Source organism: Ambystoma mexicanum, chromosome 7q (genome assembly GCF_040938575.1).
Source record: "Ambystoma mexicanum isolate Mex_15411 chromosome 7q, UKY_AmexF1_1, whole genome shotgun sequence".
NCBI classification, from domain to species: Eukaryota; Metazoa; Chordata; class Amphibia; order Caudata; family Ambystomatidae; genus Ambystoma; species Ambystoma mexicanum.
Window position 1 is genome coordinate 709,590,107 of NC_090941.1, and position 24,966 is coordinate 709,615,072.

The window sequence follows — 24,966 nt, forward strand, 5'->3', positions numbered from 1 at the left end:
TTACCATTTAAGATGCTCTGGACATTCTAACCAGGTTGTCCAATGGACGTTAAATGTTAGCCTAGTAACTCTTGATGCCCTGTATAGGTCTGTTAGCCCTAAACAAGCCATTTTGACAGTCAAATCTCTACTCAACTTGGGCCCTGCCGTGTATTGCCTACATAGTGAAATTCTTTGTTCACCAAGGTGATAATTATCATTGAACAATGCTATTCTCTTTAATTGTGAATACTGTCAAGTGTGACTCCATGTTAGGGAGGTTTATTTCCACAGTTCTCAGTTGAGGGTTGTACGGAGAACTATCCTGCGTGCACAAGGTTGGACCAAAAACCTCTCAATAGATAACTGCCAAACTGGATTTCTAGAATCTAGCCTAGTGCACAGATTTTAGGAACCACCTTGGTTCTAGTGAACAGGGGAACTCTGAGCTGTTAGCCAAAACCCAATCGAGGTAAACGTGTAGAGTAGTCAAGGCTATTCTCAGGAGCAGGGTCAGGGGTCCGCAATGAGTCCACATAGTGAAACACAGAATTCAGTTTAGACAGTAATGTATGAAAAATAGTTATTTATTCTAAGCCTTAACACACTCTAAACAATGTAACAAGCAGGTGATAGGGCACAACACTCGAACATATTTCTGAGGCTGGTGGATCTGCTTAGATCACATGCTGTGCAAAGGCTGACATCTAGTGGTAGTCGCAGAATATTACATGATTTTGTTTTCCAAACACGAAAGGGACGTCGACTGGGCGTGTTGGTAATACTAGCCCTAGTGTGACGTCTACTCTACCCATGGTCCTTCACGCGTCAAGGTCCCTCAGATTCTTTACTTCCACTGAGTAGTGCCACGATAGCTCGGGCTACTATTCTGTCACGTCTCGATTATGGAAACACATTGCTCCTGGGAGCCATCACGAAATGCATTAAAAAATGTCAAACAATACAAAACAACGCCGTTAGATCCATTACAGGCAAATCCAGAAGAGAACACATTACAAATGACAGATAGGACCTCCATTGGTTAGCAGTGGAGAAACACATCACGTTCAATTCTGACACTGGTCCACCCGTTGCTTATATGGAACGGCCCAGGCTTACCTAAAACAGGGATTCAAACTGTACGAACCCAGTCGGAGCATCAGATCAGAAAATCGGGGACTGCTGGAAGTTGGCCCGCCAAAAAAAAAGCTATGGACTTAGGCAGAGCCTTCTCCACCAAAGCTATCTTAAAATGGAATGAGCTACCTCGCCATCTCAGACTTGAAAGCAACTTCCTAAAATTCAGGAAGCAGCTTAAAACTGCCCTCTTCAAATAGCACTTGAGCTTGTGACTATTCTTCTCTTCGGACACATGTGTCCTCCATTCTCGTTGTCCTGTGTCCATACCAGTCCATGTGTTTTTGTTTGCGCCCTGATGCTTGCGAGCTTCGGCACGTTAAAAATATATAAATAAATAAAATAGACTTTGGACCCTTTAAGACAATGCTTCTTCTGGCCCCTTATCTTCATTTTTGTCGCTGCACTGCCCTCTCCATTAGCAATGGAGAATACGTCTTTTAAATGTTGCCCTTCCTGCAACAGGAAATTCCCTTACGACATGCCAGGGTGTGCAACCACTGTCTGCCAAGGGACCACCTAGAGAAAAGCTACAAGTCTTGCAATTTTTTCCACCCAAAAACCCTATAGTACCGCCAAACCAAACGCCATGCTGGCTGACACCTCCATATACATGGCGGGGAATCCAGCAAGGGCATCATCGACTTCCTAAGTGACGCTGAGGGTAACCGGGGTTCGATGGAAGCCCACGTGGCGGCCCCTGTCTCCATGAAGCAGGCCAGCGGCCCTGCGACTGAGACACCACCCGACGGTCCAGACATGCACACTTACCTCCACACAAAGCACATATCCCTCGATCGTTGAAAGACACGCGCAGTCAAAGGAGAGGTCCTCCAAGTTGTCTCTGTCCTCTGGGCCATGGCGCTCTCATTTGCCACACGACAGGCCTCCGAAAAAGGTGCAGAATTCTGCTTCAGACAACGCACCTAAAAAAGAAAAGCCCTTTTTTCACGCGGCGATGGGCATGCGTCAAAAGGCACTTCGGCGTACCACGTCCCCTCTTAAAAAATGAGGGAACTCCTCAAGAAACAAGTCGCTGCCAGCCTCTTAAAGGCAAAGACATTGAAAACAGCCAAATTGTTGACGCCTTTAACGTCCAAGCCCCCTACCCTCGAAGATGATGGCCGTTCTACCTCTGTAGACACCCTTTCAGGGATTTTGCACCACAAAGTATAAACTCCTTTACATGACGCACCTGCCCCCTCAGTATTTCCCAATTCAACTGAGTGGACCCCAGAGAGCTTTGATCGCATTATGAGGAAAATGTCCAGCTTTGTAGACTTCATGGACCAGCACCCTGAAGAACTTCAAAATCCTCAAGGCCCTAAACTGGCTAAACGGATGGCCAGGGATGAACCCTCCCAGCCATGTCTAAACATTTCACAGTCCAGCTCTTCCACCCAGACCCAGGTCACCTCCAGGCACCACGATTCCTCTCAATACCTCTACTTTATAGACCCTGGATTTCAGGGAGATTCAGCAGACCAAGATGACCAGGACCAATATTATTATGACGTCTACGTCATCCAGCCACAATATCATCAAGACCAGCCAGCCACGATATCATCAAGACCAGCCAGTCGATAACCAACTTCAATATATTGTGCTCCTTCTCAAGGCTGCTCAACATTTTAAAATAGACACCAGGAGGCCCAAGTCGACAAACACTTTGTGGAGGCCATTCTGTGTGACAAGCAATTTGCCACTCAATGTATCCCCCTCTTGCAATCCATCCAGAGGCGTATTCAGCCTTCTCTTCTCACACCAAACCGTACAAGGGCAGTTAAGCCTCATATCGAAAAATTCAGACCAGCACCTACAAACCCCTTGTACATCAGGGATCGGCGTAAACCAGATTCCTTAGTTGTTACCACTAGAAGGAAAAGGGCATGCACCCCGCTGGCCTCCGTAGATGCCCCACCACATGAATAGAATGAAAGGATGTACACCTTTGGCAAGAAGGTGTCTTCCTCGGCTGCCTACCAACCTGGAATAGCCAACAATGCCACCTCCCCGGCTGGCTGTGGTTGCCTTAAGTGGGACGAGCTGGAACAACTAAGCAGTCCCAGAACCCCTGTAGTCTCAACTTCTAAACTGTGTTTTAGGGCAAGCAAGTATCCAATTGCCGCTTGAAGAATAACGTAGATGCTGCAGACAACGCAGGCCACATCAAAGCCGAGGGCACCCTAATCAAACACCATGCTTGTTTTAGGGAGTCTGGGTTCAAATTAGAAACGCAGGCCACGTTGCTCAACATGCCCATCGAGCCTAAGGCCCTGTTCGGCAAGGCAGTGGATTATGTCCTGAAAAGTGCCAAGAAAGAATGACGCCCTCAAATCTCTTGGTCAGCTTACCAACGAGCCGATTGGCCGAAGCAGGTCTTCCAACACAAGGTGGTTTTGTGGGCACGTCCCTGAAAGCTCCTCTGGTTACAGCCAGGGTAACCAATCATCCTGGGTCAGCTCAGAGGGACAATCCTCCTCCTCGAATTTTCAAAGAGGCTATAAAAGGTCCAGGAGCAGAGGTAGAGCCTCCTCAGGCAGAGGCTCCACCCCACCCCAACAATAACGCTCCACTCTAGGTCCCATCCCATGCCACTCCAGTAGGTCGCATCTCACAATTCACGCACACATTCGAGATCATGTCAGACAAGTGGGTGTTGTCCACCGTGGCGGTGGATATTGTATAGAACTTCTACGAAAGTCACCCAACCATCTGCCAAAACGCAGGAAAATGACACGGGAAGAAAGGCACATATTATTGGAGGAAGTGGAAGCCCTGCTGGAGAAAGACGCCATAGAGATTGTCCCAGCAAACCAGGTAATCCCAGTGCTAGACCTGCGCCCAGTGAACACGTATGTCAAGCCTCAAAAGGTTTGCATGACAACGCTTCAGGAGGTAGTTCCCCTTTTAAAACCGGAGATTAAATGCAACATGGGACATGAAAGATGCATACTTTCATATTTCAATGTTCCCAGCCCACAAATTATCTGCGCTTCTGAATAGCAGGAGAACACTACCAGTTAAAGGTTCTCCCTTTTGGCATAGCCTCAGGCCCAAAGGTATTCACAAAAGTACTAGCAGTGGTAGCGGCGCGCCTAGAGACAGTCAATCCCAGTGTACCCTTATTTGGACGACTGGCTAGTCCCCTCAAATTTGCAAAAACAAAATCCAAAGAGCAATCAACCGTCTGTTCCAATTGGGATTCTCCAATAGGAACAGTCCAGGTCCCACCAGTCCTGGGGTTGAAGCACCACAGGGCCTTTACAGATCGTGTAGTCCGCCAAGGCTTCTCTGAGCCCGACACAGGAAAGGATGCAGGGCCTCTTTGGGAGTTTTCTTCAGTAGGCTGTTCTTCTATGAGGGATTCTTTGCTCCAACGTTGATCTGCACAAATGGCTCCAGGAGTCCACTTCTTATCCAAAAGCCAGCTTGGAAGCTCACCAATGGTAATGATCTGCACCATTCAAACAGCCAGTAGTTGTCCAATCAAGGACAACTACTGGTTTCACTCAACCAGACAGTTCCATCCCCTCATGGGTAACATGGGAACCGGAAAGACCTTTAATTCTGTGTTATACTCTCCAAATTGTGAAATTTCCTCTAATAACCCTTGATCTTGCCTGAACTCCAGTCAAAGCAGCGACACACCCATTTTGTTTGTGATGACATACATAAAACGACAAGGAACTTGGAATAGAGGAGAGAGAATCGTACGCAGAGGCGAGCCTCTGATGGGGGTGACGTCCTGGAGGGGTGGAACCACGCTAGACACGGAGTGAGCAGTAGCGTGAGGAGCAAGCAAGACGCTGGAAGCCCTGCGTTCTGGACAGCAACTAAGCCGAGAGAGATGTAGATGTTAAAATGACCATCTTGCCAGCCGGGCGGCCACACGGAAACCGTGGTGTGCCTGGGGCCTATTAACAGATGCCGAAACCAGACCGCAACGGGATACCTGATCTCGGCATGAGAAGTGCATCAGCTGCCGAACAGGGAAAAACAAGGGACGCAAATGCTGCTGAAGAGAGAACGCATCTGCACGGGGTGAACAGCTGTAACCAAGGGTAGGAAAGCCTACAAGGTTAAGGGAGCCAGGAAAACCAGAACGGACAAATGTCCAGCAGAGACCCTGTTTTCTAATTGAGAATCAAAGGACTTTGGGGAGTCCTGGAAAGGGGGACATAGGCAGGGAAAGCCTAAAATGTTATGGGAGCCAGGAAAACCTGAACGGGCAAACGTCCAACCGAGGCCCCGCTAAAGCAGGTGTACTTGAAGACCAAAGGGCTTTCGGGTGGCCGTGGAAATATAAAGAACAAAAAGCAGGACTTTGCACATAGAGGACCAGGAAGGTTCACGTGCCCAAACCAGAGAAAGGAACATTTTATCATACCAAGTCAGAAACTGTGGCATTGCATTAAAGAGAACCTTTTTTCCATGCAAAGGAGGGAATATGGTGGAACCATATAAAGATCTAAGCAAAGCCTGCAGAGTGGCGGGAAGACCGCCTTGTGAGAAACTGTTAAAACCATCTCTTGGAAAAAGGTTCCAGTAGTTGAGCCGAGCAAACCCCAAGGATAGAGGCTATTGTTCTGGTCCAGATTTTTGTTCTGTTTTTTTTTCTAAGTGGTAGGGCCAGATAGTATGTAGGGTTTGGACTAAGGACTATTTCTTTAGGACATTTTGACAAGCAGCATTAGATTTTGTTTATGTAGGGAAGTTCTCTCATATTTAAATAAACACCCTTCTGCATTTCACATCTTAGTCTGATTCCTTATTCTGGTACCACACACACACACGCGCGCGCGCTCTCACTCTCCCTCTCACACACATTTACACTCACTCACATTTACACACACTCACATTTACACACTTTTTTTACCCACGCCAGGGGCAAGTTCATGAACTAATTTGAGATTGCTTGAGCTGGCCAGACAGGAAGGCCAAAAAACAATATGGCCAAAGAACAAGCAAAGTTAGGCACAAGTCATGTTTTAGTAGCCATGCGTGGTAAAAATGAATGTGCCCACTAGAAATAACACAAATATGGTAGAAATATAGTTACTGCCACCAGCTTGTCTTTAGGCACATAAAAAGTAACCAAAAAAATCCCCAGTGTAGAAGGCTACGGTGATAAAAACAAGAGTATCCCCACTGCACTGCCTGGTGAGATGCTGGGTGCAATGTTAAAGTTACAAAATGTAAAAGACAAAAAGGGAAACCTAGTTTCCTGATACTCTAAAGGAACAATCAGTTTACCCATAACAAATGAACAAAAAGCAATTGAAAGGAAGCTTGAAAGCTTTCCTTCCACTCAAAAAGTCAGAGCAGGTAGAAAAACTAAACAAAGAATAGGGGGTACATATAAACTATGGAGGGAATGTTGCCAAAAGAGAAATCTTTCCTAACAACGTACAGAGCAGTCTGGTTTTGGGCTCGCACCAAGGTACAGTTGGATGTGCGGAGCATCATGGGTACAGTGTGGAGCAGTGGTATTCATACTTTTTTATGATGATCCCACCCCCTCCACCCACACCCTCCTGAGTTAACACATTGTTGTCAAGGGCCCCCACCCCTCTTGAGAAAAATGAGTGTCCCTGGGCCCTCCCCTGATCTCATATCTGCTTATATTTTCTAAGAAAAGCAGTCCCCTTACTCCCTTTTTGAAAAGCCGCGCGCCCCCCTAGTGGGGCCATTCCCACACTTTGAAGAACACAATATAAAATGGCAGCCTATGCAAAGCATAAGACTAAACAGGTACACACCACAAAAAGACTGGGTAAGTAATGTCTGCCATTTACACATTCATTTGGGATTGCATTAAAGCTCAGAACACTGTCAAGTACTTAAGAATACGAGCATAGCAAGTACATAGGTAAAAACAGTAAAGGAATAAGACCTTCAATCCTGTTCACTCTGACAAAACCTAGGAATCCAACCAAACGGGTAAGTACTAGGCCTACATTAGTTCTAGAAGGGAGATCAGAAATGGATTGGAAGAATCTAGGAAACAGGCCAAAGGGCCAATAGACAGTACATTTAGGAGTAAAGTACATGCACAGGGTGTACTGCAATGATTTTATTATGCCAACATCTATAATAAAACATTGGTATATTCTAAAATTATCATTTTTGTTCTAAAAACTCCAGCCCCCTTTGCTGAATTAATTTGTTCAGGCATGTACCTTAGCAAATCACTTTGAAGGATTTTAAGATTTCCCTAGGTGCCAATCTCATAGGTCTGCAGGGGTGATGTGGGAACATGATGTAGGTTCTCCTATCCCACAGATGCAGCGGAAGAGGCAACCAGTTTGAAGAGAGACTAGCGTCCCAGCCCAGGGTTTGTGAACCATTAGCCCAGGAAAGGCCGGTTGCAGAGGGAGAACAATGTTGTCTGGTTTAGGTGTGGCAAGTCACTCTGTGTAGAGCGGACTCAAATCCGTAACGCACCAAGGATCTAGACAATGTAAAGACCAACATGGACACCTGGGTGAAAGAACCACTAGGCAGAAGTCTCCGCAGCTATGAAGATGGGAGAATGGAAGAACCCAGCCAAGGTTCCTTGTCCGTTTAGGGTTGTTATGGAACGCCCTGGCCAAAAAGCTCTGTATAGCCAGCAAGGAATGGTCCCATGATGGAGGCAGCTGCAGGAAGTGAGGTCCCAGAAAGGGAGCCAAGTTGGAAAGCCTAGCCAGGAAGATTCCCCACTTTTAGGCACTTGGGCCAGAAGGATTTGCATGGGAAAAAACAATACAAAGATGTCCCTTTAAACATCAGCCATTCCAACCAACTAGAATGCCAGCTACAAGATCCCTGAACGGAATTCCTCCTGCACGGAAGGTTCAGGATGCAAGGATTGAGTTTTCATGTGAAAATAAAAATAAATTCAGTTGCCCTTATCTGCTTCCTCATTTCTGTAAAGAGGAAGAGAAGCTACACAGATTTGACCCCAAAGGCGTGTTCAGTTTCTACATAGCTAGAATTGATTTTCGCCAGAACAATCAAATTTGTATTTCTTTTTGCTAAGGGCCATCTAAGGAATGCGGTCACTAAACAGACTATTTCAAGTTGGATTGTGCTCTGCATCTGAGTGCTCTTCAAGAGAAGAAAAGGTAGTCCCTCAGGGCTCATCCTACTGAAGGGATGTCTGCCACTTTGGCTTTGTTTGGGGAGGGGGGGTCACTTGTGGATATTTGCCAGACGACGACTTGCTCCTTGCTGCATACCTTCTCCAAAAGCATCTGTTTGGACTTGCAGTCTGTGGAGTACACTCATTTTGGTAGAGTGGTTCTCCAGGGTTTCTTTAGGGTTACTTTTCGGTCTACCCTCTGCACCCCTAGTCCAGTCTGTACTGCTATGAGAGTCTATCAAGATGAGCAATCTGGGATGATGCAGTCTATTAGAAATGAAAATGACTTCCCATCCAATGGAAGGGAATCTAACAGATGGCGCCTGGGATGAGTTTATTCAGGGTTTTCCAGATGTGCCGACTATCCACAAGCAGCGTGATGGGAATGATACACATTTCAGACACCCATGTGCCCGAGAACACCGCAGACACCTTTGTTTTGTTGTTTCATGCAAGTGCACTAGATTTGCCCGCGTAGATGGAAAACAACAAATCTGCTGCAGCAGTTCAGGTTTTAAAGGTTTTGAATAATGAACGCATTCATTGGAATGGAGCCTCCTGTTTTCTTTTTGCAGGTGCTGAGTACACCATAAAATAAGTCTGGAAAAAAACCTCTCAACTAACCCTTGGGAAATACTGTTGACCATACTTGTTGTAGACAGGACCGGTAAATTGACAGGGGATACATATAAAGAAAATATGCGCAGTAGTATCTATTGTATACACTGAGAAATATTGGTCAAGAGGCTCAAACCTTGCTGCCCCTCACACTTCTTACTGCACTTAGATAATCCGAATGTCACAAGGCCTAGTAGTACCATTATAGTTAACTTTCTCCCTTCGTTCCCCCACCCTTTTTTTGTCTTGTGGCACCTTGAGACACCATTTGTTGTGTAGGCGCCTTAACAAATATTGCAAAAAAATAAAGGTAAGGAAAAAAGCAATTGAATAGACCACAGAATTTGGGAACTAAGGTTAACTGACCTAAGATGAAGCCCAAATGCTTTCTAACGGGAACAAGTATCACAGTAGGAGTGATGCTATATGCTGCCCCCAAGTGAAGAGGGCAGTGAATGGCTAGACCCAGGCAGTAGAAAATATCACAAAGGAGACCGAGCCACAGTTGACCTTATAAGCCCTAAAGTCGATCAGAAGGGGTTGAAAGAACTGGTCCTTCACAATGCATTCCACAGCCCCAAGTAGGGAAGAGAATTGTCCACAAGTGTCATACCATAGAGTGATTCCAGATGAGTCTCAGGGCATACTGCCCCTTAAGCATACCTGAACCAAAATCTTCTGCAACAGGAGGCTGTATATGAGGAACTAAAGAACATGAAAGAGCTATGTCATATGAGAGGTTGAAGGCTGAGTAGAGCAAGAATAACCTGCAGTACACTAAACCTTTGGACACGAGAGGATGCACAATAGCAGACATAACAGCCAACACGCCTTCCGAATAAAAAGGGGCGGGGGTAGGAAGAAGAGTATGCAAAGTCGACTTAAGAGTGAAACAATATGGGGCAGGCAATTCCAAGCTTCGTTTATTGGCCTTCAACAACCGCCACTCAACTGAAGGTAGGAAAACATGCAGAAAGAAGCACGCTTACAAGCCTGACTTTCTTTGTGTCTAGTCCACATTTTAGTCCCACACCACCTGTGCAGCTCCAATTCCTGTTACTGGTTTCCACTCATTCCACAAACTTTCACTATCCCTTTTTCAATTGCGGCTTGTATCTAGGTCTCTCACATTCCTCTGGCGCTGTTAGCCTACCCTCTCATTGTCCACGACCATCTGCAGAAATCCATATAAGTTCCTGTGGACTTGAACCCCCTGCTCCATCTCCAGGACCGAATGTCCTCCAGTCACCACCTGTTTCCCATTCCATGGAGGTTCACAAGGTCTCCCTATGAAGCCTTCTAGCCTAGCCTGATGACTCCCTCCACCACAAGCTCTGATACACCCTGTCTCGTTCCCAATCTTAGTGCGTTGGAGCAAGGTGGGCCAGAACCGTTGAGAACCTGTATTGGGTCGTCCCCTTGCGTTAGAAGGGTTAGATTGGGGACTGCATCAACGTAGGAATATTCTTAAGTTACTGTTATTTTGTCTGTAAAATGTATTTCAATGCCCAACTGAATCCACTGGAAATGGCAGCTCAATTAGTTTACAAAGGAATCGCACTTTATTTGGGAAATTCAGCTGGAATTTTATGAAGGAGAGTCAAAACAGAAATATTCTCAAATATTAATAGCAATTTTTCTCTGGATTTTCACTTGTGTTTTCTAAATGTATAAACCTCGCTGTTTATGTATGCCACACATTCATGGGATATTTATGTTCAAATTATTTGTTGTTTAGGTACTTCAGCCTCTTCAGCAGCGCTTTCTGAATGTCATCAATCAGGAGAACTTTCAGCAAATCTGTCAGGAGGAGGAGGTGAAGCAAGAGATCACTGCAACGTTGGAGGCACTCTGTGGCATTGCAGAAGCCACTCAAATTGACAATGTTGCTATCCTATTTAATTTTTTAATGGACTTTCTCACCAATTGCATTGGATTGATGGAGGTTTACAAAAACACGCCTGAGACTGTTAACCTCATAATTGAGGTTTTTGTTGAAGTTGCGCATAAACAGATATGCTACCTTGGAGAGGTAAGCACAGGAAGAACATGTGTGGGGTGGGTGGGACCTTGACAATTCCGGTAATTTGCAGCAAATGCTCTTTATTAATGGTACCAAACTTCCACCGGAAGATGCCTGGACATTCATTTTTCTCCCTTCTAGCAACAAAATTATGGAACGCCCTGCCCAAAAACCTCTGTATAGAAGACCACCACCTAATCTTCGGAAAACGTCTAAAAATGTTATTTTAATTAACTTCATGATGGACCTAAAAACGTAACACCTGCTATGCTCAACGTCCTCCTAGAGTAGGTGCCTTTCGCGATAGATCACACCAGAAACCAATATATTTCCTGACAACATACCCATCAGAAATCAGCTTCACATAGTGGGTAAATCTACTATCTTCTCAAACATCCCACGCACCATCTATTCACTCTATTAGGTGACGCATACCATCAGTAGGTAGTATTATCCCAAAAAAGTTTTGCTTCCCAGATCTTTGCATCTCTGACAGCATGCCATCTGTTAAGGCAGGAAGCCTGACTGATGTGTAATTTTGTTTCTGAAAGTAAGATCACCTGATCAGACCCCACTTTCGTAATGTTCCATGCCAAAAAAGTGTAATGTAATTCCTGCATATATTTTGTTGAAACTGTCTTAAATTCCCCAGAAGCATCCCAACATGGCGGAAAGGCAGATTCAAAGAGCATGTTTGTATTCCTGAACAATGTTGCTGGAACTCTGTTTCAACAGGCAGAGGTGGCCTATTCTTTGTATGCATCTCTGTTTCAAAACCATGTAACTGTGTTCCTCTGACATCTGGTGGCAGTTAAATGCAAAATATAAGCCATGTCTAGTTTTGACATGGTGGCTACTAAGGTTGCACAATTATACGGCCACAAGCCATTGATGTTTTATTGTCAGCTTGGTGGACAGTGACTCATTCATGACAAAGCCTGTGAACATTAAGCTGTCTGGCATAGGTGTATCCACAACCATCATGTTTGGTCCAGCCAAGGAAGCCCTCTTTGATATCCCATCCCCCACCATCCTGTGCAAAGGTTTGTCCCCACCCTCTTAAGTGTTAGGAGTGCACCCTGGGTGGTCACTTGGGAACAGGTGTTTCAAAGACAGTCCTGCCATTACAACGGCCACCTCGCACCCAGGTGCTGATTACAGGAGACCTTTAGATGTCGGCAGACGGACGACGAGGCAGAGTTGGAAGAGCCGAAGAAAGCTTCTGTCGAGAGAGGTTTCATCTTGGATTTTGCTAGGCCTCCTCTATTTTTCTGAAAGACCTATCCAATAACGTGGACATTTTGCAGCTGATTATTGCCTGAGGACCCCTGTCTAAAAACCAGAGTGCCCCTTTATCTTATAATCTGCTTTCTGCGATTTCCCCTTAAAGGCCTGGCCCAGTAGTGTATTTAATAGTTGCATGCATTTTTGTAAGTTTAAAGATTATATTTTTATAGAACATTGCTTTGGTTGGACATTTTGTATTTTGGTACTACAAAACTTTTCTTTGTATTGCATCTGTACTACCTCGCACCCCTCCTGATTAGTATAGCCTGGCCTTGGCCTGTGCTGCCACAAACAGCGACTGAGGTATTCCTATCACCTTTGATTGGGATCACAGCTGGTGCAGTAGTAGTGCAGAGCTTAGTAAGCCGTTTAGCCACTACTCATCCCTGTGCTCCCGCAGAGCAGTAGTCCTTTTGTCAGTCTTCTCTCAGAATAATCTAGCCCCAAGGGTCTCCACCAAACCCATAAAAATATAAAGGCACACAGGATCCCGTTGCTTCCGACTTGCGCCCATCAACACCAGTTCCCTCTTTCTTTCCATGTGCAACAAGGCTGTTGGTGAGAGTTTTTATTTCTGTGCCAGTTCCCTTTATCCTTGGAGACCCCCAGCTATTTTTCTGGACTCAGGGTTTTTAAAATTTTACTCCTGAGTGAGTGGGACTTTTTTCCTGACTATAATGTTCTCTGTTCCTTACTTCTTTATGGAGTCTGGTAACTCCATAGGCATCTTCTTTTGCATCACGACTCGCAGCGGCTTTTGTACAGTGCCACTGAGATGTCCCTTGTACTTGTCTTAATGCTTAACTAAATTTTCTTGGATGAACTACTGTTCCCATGAATAGTAAGATGACCCCTGTCTTACCATTACTTTATGGGGGCTTACATAGTAATTTCTTTAATCCATTCCTCGTAACATTTTGTTACAATAACTTACTTGAATGGCTGGTGGCAGTGGTTTCTTTTTTACTACCTAGTGATATGTATCTGCAGGCTGATACCTCAGCTGCAGTGCTGCACCAAAGGGTGACCTTTTTCACAAAATGGCCCCTGTTGTCTTTTTACGCCATTTCTTGTTAGTTTCTTCTGGGCTTTTACTCTGTTTGCATCAGGTTTGAGTCCTTTGTGTAGTTTGCCAGTGTGTCTGGAAAGGCAGGAAGTGAGGGAAGGTCCTGAAACTCCCCTGTCCTTTGTCTGTAAGTGAGCCTGAGTGAAACAAGTTCCAATTGGTTGGCTGGCTGTCCTGGAGGACAGCCATCCTGCTGTGTGATTGACAGCCTAGGGCTGTGAATGAATGGCAACTTACATAAAAAGCGGGGTTTTGGGACTAAGAGCAGAGTCGACCACTGGAGGACAATATACGAAGCAGAAGACGAGAAAAGGTGCTAGCAGCACCCTCCTGGACCGCAAAGTGCCTGATGAAGCCCTGCAGCTGTACTAACCCTGTATTCGAATCGACAGGAAGACCCGAACGGATGACTTCCTCCCTTAGGATGGTGGGACCAACTAGCCTCTAGACGAACTCTATTTTTGCGCAACCGCCGACTTGCTGTGACTTTCCAAGGCTGCAGAAGCCCAATACCCGGGGTACCTCGACCGATTGTGAGTGCATTGTCTTCTGAAGGCCGAAACTGGCCAGATCTTCGTGGGCATCCAGAGGACCCTACAGAAGCAAGAAATCCACGTCTAGAGTCCCATCGACAGAGTCCAGGTCAAGGGATCAAGAAAATCCTAACCAGAGCTTTTTGTTCTGGATTGGCGCTGACAAAATGGCACCAAAACCACAGAGCCACTGAATCAATGGAAAACCATTGCCGCTGAGTCCCTCTCTGGAATGCTGCCGGAGGAGTCCGCCAGACGTCCTCCCTTTGGTCACCATGACCAAGGACCAGGAACAAGGGTCTAATGCATTGCATCATGGAGGCAACCAGCTGGAACACTTCCTGCATTTTCAAGTTACTGTGGGGTTTGGGGTATTATGATTTTGTCATTTGGGGTGTTTCCTACCTTTTCGAAGTGTGTTTTAACTCAACACTAACTTGACCTCAATTTACCTGCATTGGCCTTACAGCTTGTGCTTTCGAAAGGTGACTCCTCTTGAGTTGCTGTGATTTTTCTTTTGAACACTATTTAAGAACATTTTTCTAAGAAGAGCATCATAACTTTGACTTAGTCCATTGCGTTTGGCGTTCCTGGCTCCCCAAAGGCCTCCTTCTGAACCTATTGGCTTTGGCAGTGCGTGTTCCCTTACAGGTTTTAAATGTTGAACACTTTAATGCTGGGATAATTGACTGCCTGCATCCCTCTGGGAGAATCTAACTGTTCTTATAACCTATCAGTCTGTTCTGATCTAACCCCTAACCTTTCCTTCCTTGACAAACTCAATATTGCAAAGGTGAAACTATGTAAATGCTATACTGACCTAAAATGAAGTCACCTCCGGGTGCTGGAACATGTGTAACATATGAATGAATTACTCACCTGCTTTATTGTTCACTTTTTTAATTGAATCCTAACTTAAGTGGATCTGCATCTGATGAACTTTGCATATTATGGGGAAAGTCTTATAAGAAATATGAAGCTGCTTTTATTTGTCATCTTATATGTATTTAACATAGAAACCAGTATTGCGCAATGCATATATTCAATATGCAGCATATTTACCTTTTTCATTTTGTTGCCATTTGCAGTCTAAGGCTATGACGCTGTACGAAGCCTGTCTGACTTTGCTACAGGTTTATTCCAAGAATAATTTGGGGCGTAAGCGGATCGACGTCACTGCAGAGGAGGACCAGTACCAGGATCTTCTTCTCATTATGGAGCTTCTTACAAATCTTCTGTCAAAAGAATTTATTGACTTCAGTGATACAGGTAAAGAATTACCTATACTTGCAGGCCATACAATGACAATTACATTGATCATTATTCTTCCTGCAGTGGATGGTCCTGGTCCTCCTGTTATCTGCCTGCTAACTATCTACCTGCCTCCCTTCTCCGGCACTACTCAAAGGTTGTGTGTGGTCCTTAACAGTAGCACAACCTCCATGGAGTTGAAAAACCACCCTAACCCTCATCCTAGTCCGTCCAATCCATACTCCACAGTAGACCGACCAAAGAAAGGCATTGTCTTAGTACTGCTTGCTACTCCCCATCTCTTATCCTGTGTGACCTCTTAATTGACTTCTCTCCACCTGACATACTCTAACTTTTGCTTCAGGGCACTGACCTGATTGCATCGTCTGACTGGTCATTTGCTCCTTTGGCTCTTAGAAGAACAGAATATCCCCTGCCACCTCTTTTCACTTCATTTATCCTCAAACTAATTTGCTCCTTTGGTTTCTCATACCACCTTATTGATTGCGACAATGACAACACCTTTTCCTTCCCCTCATTCCTGAATGATCAAAACACCTATCAAATACTTTCCTTCCCTGATCTCCTGCCTAATGCCCAAAGGGTGCACAACCTGGGATTCTCTGACTACAGCTTCAAACTTTAGCAGTTTCACTTCTGTGCTAGTCTCAGTCTCCTAAACATCTGGAAGATCTTCACCCCTTCCTGCCTCCCACTTGATTTATCATGCTTCTTAGACAGTTTTTTCACTATGGTCCTAAACAGGCTAGATTACTCTTCTTGCCCACCCCCCATACTCCTTTCCCCTTCTTAATGGAGGGCAGACCCTTGCTCAAGGACACCATCTACAGACTTCCGCAAACCTGTTCACATGGTCTTCATGCCGGCTGTCTTTCCCCACAGGAACCCTAGCAAAATTACTTCTCCAGCATGATATCTTTCATGGATTCACATGCTCATGAACATCCCCCTTGTCAGGCTGGGAATCCTCTGTTATATTAAAGCAGTTTAGCATTAAAGCTTAGACTGTTTGTCAAATAAATAGTCTACTGCTGTCACTTTGAGTCATACTGCCCCATACAGTGACATTAGTCGTCCCTAGCTCCACCCCTGGTGGCCATCTTCACGCGTTGGGAGTCCTTGTTGTTTCGCTCCTTGAAATATCGACTTTTGTACTATCTTTTGAGAATTTATTTTCCATTGTTTCTTCATCCCATTTACCTTTGTGACTGTCAGTAGTGGGGATTGTTGCATGTGAATATCCAGACCATCGATGGATCTTCTCACTGTGTGAGGCCCTCTTCTCTGAGTCCTCAACGCAGCCACGGTGGACGCCAGCAAGAAAAGCCTTTTTAGGCCCTGCTCCAAGTGTTGCCTAAAGAATGTTTTTGTAGACTATCAGCATGATAAATGCCTATATTACCTGCACCCTGACAGCTGCTCCATTCGCCAGTCATTTTCAACTAAGACGCAAAAAGATTGCTGTTGAAGGTTGGTCAAGGTGAACAGGCCTCTGACTGGGCCCGAAGTCACGCCTCTTCTGTGGAAAAGACTCCCTCTGCGAAGTCAAGATCACAAGAGGGCACATCCCTAAAAGGGGACATAGGTCTCACACCTTCACTAAACCCCCTTCCCTTCCCATCCACTGCAGCAGCGGCTACCCAGAGCGCTGTCTACTTCATCCGTTTCATCAACGTCCACGACTACTGCTCCTACAGCGAATTCTACGTCCACAACGACCATGACTAAACCATTGTCTTTGCGTTCTTCAGAAAAAAGACATCTGTCAGCTGACGTTTACGGGCCGCACCATGTCGAAACACAAATCGTTGACACAATCTTCATCAACGGCAATACTGTCAACAACTCCGTCGACAACTATAGGCCTAAAACTACCATTTCCTCATTAGTGAATCGTGAACAGTGCAGTCAGTTAACAACCTCGTTGACTATTACTACCATCGTTTGCAGAGTTGCTTTGCCTCCCAGGCCAGCGTCTACGACACAGTTGACAACTTCGCAAGCTCCTGTGCTCACTTCATTTCCTAGAGGTGCACCACCTATCGAGATGCTGCAGGAGGAAGCCTGTCGGACGATGAACCTCTGGAGGTTTTCTTTTGAATCAAGGGGATGTGGAAGGGGAACCGGACCTAATTCTACCAGCACCTTGTCAGCCAGTACAACCATTGGTTCCATCCACTGCTATGCCTACAGTTTCTTTGGGAACACCATCGGCACCCAGAGATGTTTTGCTGGACATTTTATCAACTTTACAGACATTAGTCACCGAACTGCAGCAGCGTCTACCCCCTCCGGCCCCTCGAGGTGCCCCTAGTAGCACTACAGCGTTGCCCTTAAGTGGGGATGCAATCCCACAGCCTCAACCTCCTCGACCAACACCTCAGTTGTTCTCAGTCCCAGTAGCTACCCACAGGGATACCAGTCAAGCCACTGACACATCCCCTGGATACGCATACTACAGATATGAGGACCTTGTGCGAGCGGATGGCGAAATCCCTGATCTGCCTTCCTAAGTTTCTCCACCAGACGAAATAGGTTCTTTTCACACACTGTTAACACGTGCAGCAAAGCTCTTCAACCTAGTTCCAGAGGAAAGAGCATTTCCTGTTTCAAAGGTGTGAAGCCTCAAGCTGACATCTGGGAGGATGGTTTGCTGGGCATGAAGAATACATCCTCGACACCTCCAAAAAGGATCACATTGAAAAGAAATATAAAGTTCTGGATACCGCACCCAAGTGTCTTCGCACAAGGCCATCCCCTGACTCTGTTGTGTCATCTACAGCAAGGAAGAGATCATCCAACCTTCTCCATGCATTGTTACCCCTGGACAAAGAAGGAAAGCAACTAGATGCTTTTTGAAAGTGGGTGATTACCATGGCTGCCACCACTATCAAAGCCTCCAATTCCTTAGCCATTCATTCCGAATACGACCGGGAATTGTGGTTTAAGATGGGCCCCAGATTAGGTTTCCTGCAGGATGACAAAAAGGGATGAGGCGCTTGCCTTACTACACGAAGAGGAGGCTGTATCTGATCACGCCATCATCGTAGCCCTAGACCTAGTGGACACAGGTTTCTGCCAAATGGGAAATGGGGCAGTGCTGAGGCACCAAGGGTGGTTGAAAGTCACCAACGACTCCCCAGAGGTACAGTCTAAAGTCGTAGACTTGCCCTTTGATGGTGTAGACCTCTTTGGTGAAAAGGTCAACAGAACTCTTCAAGCAATCAAAACAGAGACTGAGACGGTCTGCTTCCTGGGCACTCTGCATCAGCGGAGGCTGTCCTTTCGATCTGGGAAGGGCAGATTCTCTAGAACCTGCAGGGATTATCGGCCGTCATATCACCAACCATCTCCCACCACCTGGCCGGAGGCGTACTGAGGGAGGTCACTGGCATACAGAGGTACGAAATGATGACGCAGATCCTCTTCCTGCACGCAAACTCCCAAGCATGCCTGACCAGTGTCAGTGCCCGGGCCCCCACTTCAACACCCCAGTAGGATGCCAGTTGTCCTCGTTTGTCAATCATTGGCACAATATCTCCACCGACAAGTGGGTGCTCTGCATCATTCAACAGACACACCCTAGAATTTCTGAACGAATGGCCCGTCCCCCCCCCCCTCCCATCAGTCCAATATGAAGAAAGGAACATCTGCCCCTCCTTTTACCGGAAGTTCAATCCCTGTTAAAAATAAGGGGGCTATAGAAGCTGTGCCATCGCTTCGGAGTGTACTCCAGATACTGCCTGGTGAGAAAGGTCCAGTGGTTGGAGACGCATCCTTGACCTCAGGCAGCTCAACAAGTTTCTAAAATCACAAAAGGCTGGCATGGTCAGGCTGAAACATGTTCACGACTAGCTAGAACAGGGAGAAGTCCTCCTCTCTGTACTTGGAGGATGCCTACTCCCACATCCCCATACGTTGCAAGCACAGACGCTTTTGCTTCGTGGTGCAAGCCAAGCATTGCCAGTTCAAAGATCTACCCATCGGCCTAAAATCGTCCACCAGAGTCTTCACAAAATGCCTGTCTGGTGGCTGCCCATCTCGCCGCACAGGCATTTACGTCTACCCCACCTATACAACTGGTGGATACGCACCACCTCACAGGCGCTAACCCTGCAGCACCCACAAAGAGACCATCCGATGCCGGAATTCTCCGGGATTCTCCATAAACTTTCTAAAGTCATGCATATCGCTGTCTCGGAACGCTCTGTTCCTCTGCTCACGACTGGACACACTGCAGTTTCTGGCGACTCCCTCAGAGGAGAGAGTCCAAGCCATAATCCACGTGGTTCAGCAGCTGTCCTCTCTCCAGCTGACAACGGTTCGCTCCATCAAGTCGTTACTGGGGATGTCTTCCTGAATTCCTCTGCTACCTCATTGCAAGTTTTTTTTCTATTTTTCAACATTTACAATAATTGTAAAGCAATTTGAAATTAATACAGCTACGAGAGTCTTCAATTGGTATCATGCAGCCCAGCCTTGAGGCTGGGCTGCATGATACCAATTGTAGACGAGCGGCAGAAAGCATTAAGTTTATGCTTTCTTTTCCGGCACTCGACAGGAAAGTAATTTACTTTCCTGTCGATCGCCAGTAATGAAAACAGTCCAGTGGCCTCTTTGGGTGCTCTGAGTTGGGGGCAGATGAGCGGACAGGCCAGTGCTTACCTGGCTACGCTTCACCAACTCTGTCAGCTCGGCAGGGCGGGCACTCAAAGAGCCTTGGAGGTGCCTGGGGTCACAGCCAAATGCTGTGCAGCTCCCAGGCCTGCGTGACCCTCCCCCAATCCTGGGCCTGCAACGCAGAGCCGGAGGTGTTAACCCTCAAGCTGCTGCAATCAGCAGTCAGCTGTGTTCGCTCTAAATCATTAAATGAGTGCGAAAAAAGACACACTAAGCTAATGTGTCTTTTTCGCGCTCATTTAATGATTTATAGCGGCAATTGCCGGAAATGGCAAATTGTGCGATTTTCTTTTTTTTTTTTTTTTTTGCAAATCGCAAAATCGCCATAAGGTGGATGGTCTTGTTAGACGCACAGTATTGCCTTTGGAGTAGGCAGCAGGCCAGTTTGTCAGAGGATGAGCCCGAGCTGTGCCACTTCCATTCAGCAACTCTGCACTTGCGTTTGAGTGGCTAGATCAGACTCCTACCAGCTGTTGCGCTTGGAGATAGGTTTCAGGCGGATCCTCCTGATGGGGGCAAGAATGTCAAGAGTGTTGGTGATGGCAAGATGAACATTGGCAAGGACACGGTCAGTGGGAGAGTCAGGAGGAGTGATGAAGGTGGAGGCAAACACAGCAGTTGACATTCGTTTCATCAATCCGATCACTGCGATGGAGGCTGGCAGTGCTGGTGGAGGTCCGGTCAGGGGGGCCGATAGATCCCAGGTGAGGAGAGAATGGTCAGACCAGGATAAAGGGGCTAGTGAGTAGGTTGGAGAATGGGAGATCAGTGAGGATGAAGTCATTGCGAGTTTATCTGGAGGAGTGGGTAGGGCTGGAGGGGAGAATTGTGAGAGAGCAGTACATAGATCACAGAAGAGTTAAGAGACAGGAACAGTGGTGTCCAGGTGGATGTTGAAGTCTTCAAGTAGGAGGAGTTTAGAGGTCAGAAGAGAGGAGGTGAAGTCGGCCCATTCAGAAAGTAGGATGGACACAAGGCCTTTAGATAGTGGCAAGGGTGAGCGAGTGAGTCGGAGAGACGCCAAGCTTGCAGACAAGACATTCAAAGGAGGATTACGGCTGGGTGGGAATGAGCAGTAGGGACCTTCTCAGGGAAGATCAAGACTACTCCACCACCACATTGGTTAGACTGGGGCTTGGAGAGGATCTTGTAGCAGTCTGGGAGAAGGGAGTCAAAAGCAGTGGCTGAGCTGGCATTGAACCACGTCTTGGTGAGAGCGAGGACGTTGAGATCAAAGTCTTCAAGAAGAAGGCAGATGTCAGATGAATGTTTGACAGCAGATTGAAAGTTCAGAGTGGCCAAGTGTAGCTGGTCACCACCTTTTGAAGCTTTTCCGAGGAGGGGTACATGGAGGTGGTACACTCGGAGGTGCAGAGAGAGAGGAAGGAGGAGTAGCAAGAGAAGGTAGAAAGTTAATGAGGGCCGGCAGCTGCCGGTCACAGAGAAAAAGATTGGGTTGAGGACCCTAGGTCATGACTGTGCCATTGTGATAGACATTAATGATGCCCCTAGAGGATGAGACATGTGTATTAGAGTACTTCCCATCTAGTGCCACTATTAATGGGTGAAGAGGAAATGGGGGAGAGGATAGAGATCAGGTAGGAGGTCCAAAGGTCTGGAGAGGGGACAGGGAAGAGGCTATCAGTGATAGTCTGTCTGGAAGTAGCACAAGCGTAGGTGTCAGCAATTGGTAGGCCAGGATTAGAGGCCAAGAGATATTTTTAAAACTTTTTTCTTCCATACTTCGTGGGAGAGGAGGGATAGGTGATAGAGTAGCAGTTGGAATGGATGAGGCAGATGGACGGTGCTATTGAGGTGCAGGAACAAAGGGACAGTTGGGAGGATGCACAATGCACAGGCAAACTCATCAGGTGGCAGGCAGGAGGATGCACAGATAAGAACACCTAGATTCGAATTTACCAAAGAGCACGAAGTACAGCAAAAAATGGGGGATGCACAGATGTAAAAGCACAACTAGGTTCCAATTTCTGGCAAGGCACTAGGAAGCAGCAGTGATCAATGTGAGTTTGAAGCACTGCAAAAAATGTATATAGTGGTGTAGAAATTAAACATTTCAATACCTAGAATTGATTGTTAAATTGAGCACCAGAATGCAGCATGAAACATATACTGTACAGGTTCAAGGTACAGGAGTGTTAGCTTAAAGGTGGGTGTAGGGATTACAATGGTTAAAAGGGTAACGGAAAACAATGGTCCCAGAGAGGCCGGATGAAATGTAACAAGTTGAGAGTACAACAGTTTTCTAGCCAGTTAAAGTGGCAGACAATTTAATACAACAGACTGCAGGTATAGACAGTGGACCATCGGGATAAGAGGCAAGTATTTAAAGGTTACAAGGTCGGCGGACTTGGACTGAGGGATGTGGATGATGCAGATGGGAAAACAAAATTCAGGATCATGGTCTGAGAAGAGGGAACGACAGTGCAGGCACGGTATAGTCTCAAAGCGCCAAGGCATAACGTCGGCACCAAGCATGGTTTTTTTGTGCTGGTTCAGTGCAGGAGCACTAAACTAGATGCACAGTACGATATAGGTGTGAGTGGTTCATGTTGAATCCTGATACCAGTTGACGTGGAAAGGCTTACCCGGTATGTTGTGGACAGCGTGAGGAGCACCAAACCGACGTGGAGATGCTGATGGATGAGGTAGGCCAGACAGGAGGCACTGCCCTTAGGTGAGGCCCTTCGGTGGAGGCCGGCGATCACCTGCTGGCTCCCAGTACTACCAGATGGGGTTCCATGTTAAATCATCCCCAGATTATTTTTCGCTGAGATTTTTGCCAAAATTATTATTTCACCTAAAAACTCATCGAATTTCTTTTTCTTTTTTATTTTGGGGGGTTGCCCTCCCAACCTCCCCCCCTTCCCTTTGATTTATTCTCTAGCCTGTCCCTACCCCTTATATGCCCTTACGCACACCCCATATTTCGGCAAAAAAAGGCTGGTGAATGAACGTTGTACCCCAGGTGGAAGGACAAGCCTCAAGCCAATCAGGTGAAGTGATGGAGGCAGGCAGGGGGTCTGAATGCTCTTCTGTGTTGCTGTCGGCCATTATGGAAAAGGCCCGGTGATGAAGAGCGCAATGCAGTTGCCAGGCCCACAGGCTTTCTTCATATGTTTGGTGGTCAGGGGGCTCCTTCAAATGATAGCGCCTCGCATCAAACTGCCTCCTCTTCCAGATCTGCTCTGTAGAGGCGGAAGATCTGTGCTACCCTTTGACCCAGCGTCCCTCAACTTGACAGCTTGGCTCCTGCAGCCATAGAGTTTGGACATTTCATATTGCCTTTGAAATGCTGTTCAGTCCTGGCGAAGGCTAGAGCTCTATCCATTCTATAATGCTATAAGCACATGTGGAAGCTTTTTACTATATGGTGTAATTCGCAACACCGCATCCCTCTTCAAATCATGCCTTCTCAGAGTTTGCCATATCTTAGCAAATGCAGGCTTGGCACATGCAGCCATAAAAGTCCACCTAGCTGCTATCTCTTGTTACACTCGCACGACGGGCAGGCCATGTAACTGGTCCCCTCAACTCATCAAATAATTCCTCAGGGTCCCGTTTCGGACTTTCCCTCCAGTAAAGGCACCTGCCCCGGCTGCAGGGGCTGAATGTGGTCCTCACCAAGTTAATCGGCCCGCCGTTTGACCCTCTACACCAGGCTCCACTGAAGTTTCTATTGTGGAAGACTGCTTTTCTAGTGGCTATTACTTTTGCCAGACATGTCGGAGAGTTACAAGCTCTCTCCTGCAACACACCATACTTAACGTTGCATCAACCCAGCGTGGTGCTGCACACTCACCCCTCATTTATGCCAAAAGTACTGTCAACTTTAATCTAAACAAGCCTCTGGTCCTACCCATGTTTGTTGGCTGGCTCTCCCATCTCTCCGGTAGAGAGGGCATTGCATTCACTGGACTTTGCCCATGCGTTGTCATATATGAAACGCACAAAAGACTTTAGCAAATCTTCCCAACTTTGTGGCATTTGGACCTGTTGAAAATAGCGAAGGCCCGGTCGAAGGTTTCCATTTCTAGGTAACTATCTGGCTGCGTTTCTCTTTTTTATTGGCTCGCAAATAGGCCGCTGCCAGGTAGACCTAATGTGTACTTCACCACGGCCGTGACCTCTACTATGGTGTTCCTGTCTGGTGTTCCCTTGATCGAGGTCTACCCACACCTTTACAAGATTCTACTGCGTGGACAGGGATTCCAGGGACGAGTCCGGTGTCAGACAAGCAGTGCTATCCAGCCTATTAGCTTGAGGTGAGTTCCATTGCTTCTGTAGAGCTGTACCGCCACCCATTTGGTTGTCTATATGTACTGCTGTGTAATCGTATCAATGAGCATGTGAATCCATGAAAGATCCCATGCTGGAGAAAGGAACAAGTTACTTACCTGTAACTCCTGTTCTCCAGCATGGGTCTGGCCCTCCTACCCCTCAATGGCTCTTCTTGGTTCATACTGCCACTTTACGTGCACTTACAAATCTGAAGATGGCCACCATGGGTGGTGCTAGAGAAAACTAAAGCAATTGGCTGGGGCAGTATGCCCCAAAGTGACAGCAATAGGCTACATAAGTGACATGCAGTTTTTTTAAGCTTCAAAGCTGAACTGCTTTAATATTACTGAGGATTCCCAGCCTGACGACAGTGAATATTCATGAGCATGTGAATCCATGAAAGATACCAATACTGGAGAACAGGAGTTACAGGTAAGTTACTTGTTCCTTCTCCTGGTCTTTCAATCATTCCTTGTGCTTTTGCCCTTGTACTCCGTCTCCAAACCCCCACATTCACCCTTATCTGGCTGATTGTCTCCCTGTACTCCACCCCTCAGATTTAAAAAATGAGCTTCCTCCCACTAGGATTCAGGACTCTTACTCTAGGGGAATCTCCACAGTTATGAGGTTCAAGAATGCCTTCAAATGCACCATGGAACTGCCTCTTAACTATCAAAGGAGACCCTGAGCTGTACATGAGCCTCAATCCTCCTCCTCGTCGTCCTCGTCCTCCTTGATTCGCCTTAATGCCCCAGTGTATCCCATAATTGCTGAGACCGTTATATACTATAAATTGGTTACTATACATAGTACATATTAAACCAATGTCTGTATGCATTCCCCAGTTACATTTCATCAATCCCCCTCTACCACCAGGCTTATGAAGCATTAATTGCTGAATTCTTCACCTTTGTAAAGCACTGTGATGAGACTGCTCTGTTTACCT

At 46.5% G+C, this 24,966-nt stretch overlaps 1 protein-coding gene across 1 annotated transcript in view; it reads left to right on the forward strand.

Annotated features, from left to right (window-relative positions):
• The window catches only part of XPO4 (exportin 4), a 1,090,854-nt gene that overhangs the window by 851,942 nt on the left and 213,946 nt on the right, over nt 1–24,966 (forward strand). The window contains exons 17-18 of the mRNA XM_069640448.1: nt 10,599–10,892; nt 14,858–15,038. Of these exons, the coding sequence (XP_069496549.1) occupies nt 10,599–10,892; nt 14,858–15,038 (475 nt within the window). The remainder of the gene's footprint in view (nt 1–10,598; nt 10,893–14,857; nt 15,039–24,966) is intronic.